The sequence below is a fragment of the Miscanthus floridulus genome, chromosome 5 (genome assembly GCF_019320115.1).
Source record: "Miscanthus floridulus cultivar M001 chromosome 5, ASM1932011v1, whole genome shotgun sequence".
Lineage (NCBI taxonomy): Eukaryota > Viridiplantae > Streptophyta > Magnoliopsida > Poales > Poaceae > Miscanthus > Miscanthus floridulus.
The window spans coordinates 90,053,471-90,060,717 of NC_089584.1; the positions used below are offsets into that span (position 1 = coordinate 90,053,471).

General features: G+C 46.8%; 1 protein-coding gene across 1 annotated transcript; it reads right to left on the bottom strand.

The window, feature by feature from the left end:
- Positions 1-1,280: 1,280 nt before the first annotated feature.
- On the bottom strand, positions 1,281-3,926 carry LOC136454911 (protein FAR1-RELATED SEQUENCE 5-like). The gene is made up of 3 exons (XM_066455153.1): positions 3,681-3,926; positions 1,871-3,591; positions 1,281-1,790 (listed from the first exon to the last, which is right to left on the bottom strand). The coding sequence occupies exons 1-3, from the start codon at positions 3,924-3,926 to the stop codon at positions 1,349-1,351; spliced, it is 2,409 nt and encodes an 802-aa protein (XP_066311250.1). The 3' UTR covers positions 1,281-1,348.
- Positions 3,927-7,247: the final 3,321 nt, after the last annotated feature.

A 7,247-nucleotide genomic window follows, 5' to 3' on the forward strand; every position in this document is an offset into this window, starting at 1 on the left:
AGAGAGAGAGAGAGAGAGAGAGAGAGAGAGAGAGAGAGAGAGAGAGAGAGAGAGAGAGAGAGAGAGAGAGAGAGAGAGAGAGAGAGGGGCACGGCTATCCGGCGCACGCGCGGGAGATTTGGGTTGGTCCAGTTGGTCACGCGGCCGGGCCATAATGAATATGATCTCGATAGACGCGGTTTGGATATGGCGTAGGAGTATAGTATAATTTGCTAATCGGAAGCTAGCTCAGCTGGGGCTAATGATGTATTGTTCCTTTTGAAAGGGAGAGGACCTCGTGATGGAATTCATTAGTGGGTGGTTTTAATTTATGGCTGCGTATGCTATGGAAACCAAGGAGCTGTGCAAACTATGCAAACTCTAATCTAGACCACTGGACTCTAATCCGATGGTTAGAGGTAAAGGTGGGTTATTTTAGCACTTAAACCCCCCCCCCCCCCACTCATCCCATCTAATCCAAGATTTTGCAAATCACCCCAGCCCCAGCGCCTGTACGGTTCCCTTCCGTCTCCTCGCGATCCCCGTACGGCGCGATACAGCGCCGCGACGACGCCCGCGTCGAGGCCCGGCCGCAGCCAGCACGTCCTGCGCGCCCGCTGGGGAGGTCGTCGTCCCGGTCAGGAGGAGGATCGCTGGGGAGGCCCGCCGGCTAGCCGGATAGGAGGAGGCCCACGAGAGGCGCCACGGCGCCGGCCGCGACGGCCTTGCCGTGGTTGCTGTACAGGGACGCAAGGGTGAGGATCGAGGGGAAGATGAGGGACGCGTTCGACATCACCATTGACGAGATGATGGCCAGGATGAGGAGGATCAAGAATGGAGAGAATTTGATATGGAGGGGCGACGACAGGGATGAGGATTTTGATTCGTGACATTGGATGAACGAAACTTCTCTCTTTTGTGTTCATGTGGCGGTACTAGACTAGTAGTATTATTGTTCTTGTTTTGTTGTTATGTGTTCGTAGTTAATCAGAGCGTACAGTTGCAATGTAATAAGATAACAATTCAGACTTGACATGACTGCATTTTTCCTCCCCATCCTGACAACCTGACATGCATATACGCAAGCCAAACACAAGTCACCTGGTGCCGCAACCAAACAACAGGAGCATGCACACAGTAGCATGCACGTCCACGGCGATCAACAATTGCACACACGAGCTTGCAAAATGAACTAGCAGTAGCACATGGACAATAATTAATTGCAAATAATTCTCAGAATTGCACATTTACTTCGACAATGGTACTGATCAATCAAACATAGGTTCTTCCGAATTAAAAAAAAAACAAACTAAAGGTAACAAACTCTGTGTTGTCGGACAGCCAACAACATTCCAAGTGTAAAAAAATATCAGCCAACAACATTGTTTGGGCAATTGCGTGCATCATGATCCGCAACTTGATTACATTTTCGACATTTCCGTTTATTTTTACCCTGACCTCCACTTCCAGCCTTCTTCTCCTTGCCCTTCTTAATTCTTTTGCATCTCCCTTTTGACTTGATATCATTTGGTGGATGTATATCGACTTCATTTGGAATTTTATTACCCAGGAAAGTTTCATATTCCTCATGTTTATCAACTCTCATAGCAGGCGTGATTTGTTGGAGAGGTTCTACTAGGTTGGATAAACTAGAATATAAAAAGTCTATCCCTTGTTCTGAGTTCTTGGCCATTTGGATAAGATCTTCAAACTTGTTGCGTGATTCTGAAATCTTTTTCCGCATTGCCACCTCCATGGGATCCTTAGGCTTTTCATCTAGTAGGTTACCTTCCTCATCAAAGAATAGTTCCCTGTAAAACGAAACAGAAGGATTGTTGGCCTATACAGAAGGAAACAAAACAGGCATAGAAAAAAAATGTACAGTACACACCTTTTACATCTTGTCTCCCATCTCTTCATAATATAAATTGAAGGTATCTCATTTTGTTTCTCGACTCGAAGCACTTGTATGATATGACGACACGGGATGCCATATGACTCATATAATTTACAGGAGCACCTACCAAGCATGTTTGACTTGTTCATATGAACAACTCGATCTTTTCCAGTTAGGCTGCTGATGGTGAAACATCTTATATCTTCACACTCTGAAATACCTTGAATAATGCAATGGTCTCTTGCAGCTACGAGTTGTTCCTGAAATTTACTAAAAACTTCATGTGTATATATCCCTCTACATTGCTTCTCCATGGCCCATGGTGTCATCAATTTAGGAGTGCTGTGAAGACTTGCATTGTCGGCTTTCAACTCCTCTTGGCGCTGGCACTCCAAAGCTGTGTCAAACCTTAGCCAGAACTCAACAAAGGTCAACTTTCTATGAATGAAACGGTTAAAAAAAGAATTTGCACTCTCCGATCGTGATGTAGTCCTAAGCATTCCTGCTAGAGGTATGTCCAAAAAGTATACCGGAATCCATGATTCGCGAATGGCAAACCTATTGGAAAACCAATCATTTTCCATGAGTTCATAATCTGTTATGATAGAATTCCATTGTGACACAAAATCATCTGAATTCTCAGTTCCCCAAACACACTTGTTTAGTCTTTCCCAAAATTGTTCATCATTTCTTATAGACGGCCCGACCTTCTCAGGTACCTTTTCCATGATATGCCACATGCAAAATCTATGAGCTGTATCTGGTAGAATCTGAGCAATAGCAGCCATCATGCTCGCATCTTCATCTGTTGTGATTAGATGAGGTGCTACTCCACCCATGGCCTTAAGAAAGGTCTTAAACAACCATACATATGAATCGATCTTTTCATCTGCTAAGAATGCTGCCCCAAGGAAAACACTTTGCAAGTGATGATTGACTCCAGTAAATGGCACAAATTTCATGTTATACTGGTTGGTAGTATATGTTGCATCTACCGAAATCACATCACCAAAAACACTATAGTTTTTCCTGCATATAGCATCTGCCCAAAATACACGAACAAGTCGTCTTTGTTCATCCACCATAAACTCATAAAAGAAGGCAGGATTTACTTCCTTCTTTCGCTCAAGTTGTGCCACAAACATTTGTGCATCTGCATCCTTGATTTTTGTTCTGAGGTCACTGAAATAGTTTTGCAAATCCCTCTTTGTGCACCCAACATTCTCAAACCCACCCTCTCTGACATGGAGAAGTCGATATGCTTGTGATGTGCCAATGCTAGCCTTATGACAATTGAACAAAGTACTCTTTGCTCTCTCACTGACATTTCGGTTGGATCGTAGCAAATGCCTCTTATCTGGCGACACAAAACAATGGTTGTGCGCCTCAACCATTGAATATATTCGATACTTCTTGTCACTGTCAAGCTTGACAACAATATGTGCCTGACAACCACATCTGGATTCCATCACATTTGGTGACTTTCTTTTTTTTCCGGATTCACCACTAACTTTTTTTACGCTCTCCTGTCTGTACCCTTCCCTTGAACAACAATACCGCTTGAATAATATTTCATCATTTTCCTTCTTGTGCTGACCAACACGAACAGAGAAACCAACTTCGTGTGCATACGATTTGTAAAATGTTTCCACATCTGTGAGAGTATCAAAGATCATTCCAACTACAGGCTTCAAATGTTCTTTGCAATTTGTGTCCTATACAAGTGTAAAATTGTATGAGCAACAGACCAGGCAAACTAGTTCTTTGCAAACAAAAAAACCATATGTTCTATGCAACTTACTACTAAACTCGGAGAAGGTTTCGGCTTAGGTGTGCTTGGCTGTTCAAGGTGGGCTCCAACTCCGGCGTCGACCGCGTCGATCGTGATGACGGCATGATCATCGGCGACAACGGGATCAACGGCGATGACGGGATCAACGGCGACCTGAGACTTGGTGGCAGCGGCAGCGGCGGTCTCCAACGCCACAGGTCGCGCACGGGGGCCAGGAAGCCCTGCTCCTTCTCCTGCGTCGCCCTGGTCGGTCTCCATGGCGGCAGCGGGCACACCTGGTGCAGCACACCTTATTAGATTACATGTAAACGAATACTAGTGCAGCACACCTTATTAGATTAGATCGTACATACTGTCAGAAAGGCAGGCAGCAAATTAAGCCAAAGATCTGGTGTTCACGTACGTACGTGTACGTACTGTCGTGGACGATCCGGCCAGCTGATCGATCGATCAATATATACAGCCAAAGACAAGCAGCTACTGGGGGTCGCCGTCACGGCGCGCTTCGCTGAGGCCGGGCCGCTGCCGTCCGCAGAGGCCTCCGGCGCTGGCGCCGGCGGCTGCTGGGTCGAGCTCCTCGATTGCCTCCTCGAGTCAACCACGCTGTATACTAACGCGAGGGACGGCGGCGCCGTAAACGAAACGGCGCGGCCAGGCCTCGTCGCGGGCGTCGTCGCGGCGCTGTATCGCGCCGTACGGGGATCGCGAGGAGACGGAAGGGAACCGTACAAGCGCTGGGGCTGGGGTGATTTGCAAAATCTTGGATTAGATGGGATGAGTGGGGGGTTTAAGTGCTAAAATAACCCACCTTTACCTCTAACCATCGGATTAGAGTCTAGTGGTCTAGATTAGAGTTTGCATAGTTTGCACAGCTCCTTGGTTTCCATAGCATATGCTGCCTTAATTTATACCCAATGGACAAAGCACAAGTTTTATGTTGTTGTGGTTGTGGAAATGATCTGACACAGTTAACCTGCCACGCCGTTCAGGTACTTGTCAACGATGGAGATGCCCCACGTCACGGATCTTAATAAGCTAAGCTAATGTCACGTGCTCTCTTTCATTCAAATGTATAAATTGTTTAGGACACTGGCACGAATTTTCGAAAACGGTTATCAACACTCTATACACTACTGGAGGCCGCGGCTTTGCCGTGTGTTCTTACACTCGGCAAAGAGCCCTTTGCACTCGGCAAAGTCCGCTCGGCAAAAATTTTCTCGGCAAAGGGTCTTTGCCGAGTGCTTTTTATTCGGACACTTGGCAAAATAAAAAAAAAATTGCCGAGTGCTTGGGGCGGCACTCAGCAAAATATTTTCGGCCGTTGCGACGCCGGCCGTTAACGGTTACTTTGCCGAGTGCCCGACCCAGCATTCGGCAAAAAAAAAATTAAATTACTTTGCCGAGTGCCCCAGCCCAGGCACTCGGCAAAGTTTTTTTATTTTTTTTAAAAAGTACTTTGCCGAGTGCCCCTGTCCAGGCACTCGGCAAAGTATTTTTTTTATTTTTTTAAAAAAAATTACTTTGCCGAGTGCCTAGGCAGGGGCACTCGGCAAAGGTTTTTTTATTTTTTTAAATAATTTCTTTGCCGAGTGCCCCTGTTTAGGCACTCGGCAAAGAACTTCTGAATTTTTTTTTAAAAAAAATACGGCACTCGGCAAAGAAATTATATATTTTTTTAAAAAAAAATCTTTGCCGAGTGCCTTGCCCATGGCACTCGGCAAAGACCCCGATAATTGCAAAAAAAAAATTACATTCCATTGTAACAGACATATATATATATATATATATATATATATATATATATATACATCAATCATCACATCTATATCACCAACATGCATTATATATCACAAGCACACGCATATTTAATAAATCCATTGAAAATCCATCACAAATGCACCAAAGTTCAACATCACAAGTTTATTATTACAAGTTCAACATCACAAAGTTCAACATCCCTACTGCGGCGACGGAGACTGCAGGTGTGGCCCCCCGGACTGCGGTGAAGGACCGAACTGCGGCGAAGGGTTGACGCGATCAGCCGCCGGTGACACGGTAGCGGGATTGTTTGAACCCGCCGACGGAGGCTGTACAAAAGAGAAGAGATTGCATGTGTTAGACTCAAAATTGAAAATTTCGGCAGCACCTCCCCTGCACGGGGAGGTTTCCAACCTGCAAGAAACAACGGCACGAAGGCCGAAAATCCCAACGGCACGAAGGCCGACAATCCCAATGGCACGAACGCATTAAACTTTCATACTCACAGGAGTGAAGTGTCGAACCGGAGCTGGAGCTGGCAACTGCACTTGGACACCCGATGCTTGCCCGATGGTTTGCATGATCTGATACATGTCCACCATCTGCTTCTTCGTGGCCTCCAGCTCTGCGGTCAGGTGCGCTTGCGTCTCCCTTGTATCTGCTAGCTCGGCCTGTAGTGTTTCAATCACATGTTTCAGTATTGCAAATCTAATCAATGTGTGTAACGTTCAATGTACGATGAGTGAAACCAGAATTACCTGAAGTTTGTCGCCCCGCGATAGTGTTGGAGTAGGCCGTGCACGTATGGGAAGGCTTCTGGCCGTGCTCCGTGCCCTCACGTCAGAGAGAGAGGGTGCAGAGCTCAAGGAGTCGGCGCCGTCTGCAATCCACAAACGCCCGTGCTTCCTGCCTTGCCCTAGCCTCACGATCACCTCTGTCTCAAGGGGCTTAGTGCTCAGATTGTGATCTGAGCCACGGAGCGCCCTAACCGCCTCCGCGTAGTCTCTGACCTTAGCGTGGATGCACAGGTCAGAGTAAGCCTAGGCAGTGGCATCCGGGTTAAAGACGGCACCGGATTTCACCGGGCCCATGTGGGACACAGCCCATGCCCCAAACTCTGACACCGGCACGTCCGGGTGTGCCACCTCCTACGAGAAAGACGGCGAGATGATTAGAAATCAGGCAAAATTGAGCGTTAGAATAGATAAATGACATCTCGTACAAATGCCCGCTTGAATGCGGGGAGGCTGAGGCTGCCTTGGTAGTGAGTTGGACCGGTCCTCAGTGCCCGCTTCCGCTTGCCTTGCTCGTGCTTTGCGATGTACGCCGGGTCAAGGTACCTATCCACGATCCTCGACCATGCCGATCTATGAGACATGCACCATGAGGCCAGCACCTACACATCATCAAGTGTTTGACATATAAGAAGATCAATTCTGGACCTACTAAATCTCAAAACGAATCAATATTATTCACCTACCTAAAGGTACTGCTCCTTGGTCAGCGCCACCTTTCTTACGCCGGTTTTATTGAGGAGCTCTTTCTTGATGGACCTGTAGTAGTCGACGTGGGCCTGGAGTCACGCCTTGTGAATCATGTCGCCGACGTACTTCTTATTGGCTCTATGTGCCGTCTGATCTGCCAGGTTCTCTCGACCTTCTTTGGCCTTGAAGTACCTCTGCATACAAACACGATGTATCCGTTCATTATTTCAATAAAAGACTTAACCAATGGAGGAGATGTATTGAGCTATGTTGTGAGACACTTACCCAAAAGTCCGCCAAAACCCGCTCCTGCTTGTTGTCCTGCTCGTCATCCAAG

What these genes read in the sequence shown, in the direction of transcription:
- LOC136454911 (XM_066455153.1), bottom strand. Translation starts at nt 3,926, where the DNA reads ATGGAGACCGACCAGGGCGACGCAGGAGAAGGAGCAGGGCTTCCTGGC. An exon ending in CGAAACCTTCTCCGAGTTTA is followed by an intron (nt 3,592 to 3,680) that starts GTAGTAAGTTGC and finishes ACACTTGTATAG; the next exon opens with GACACAAATTGCAAAGAACA. An exon ending in TGGGAGACAAGATGTAAAAG is followed by an intron (nt 1,791 to 1,870) that starts GTGTGTACTGTA and finishes TTCGTTTTACAG; the next exon opens with GGAACTATTCTTTGATGAGG.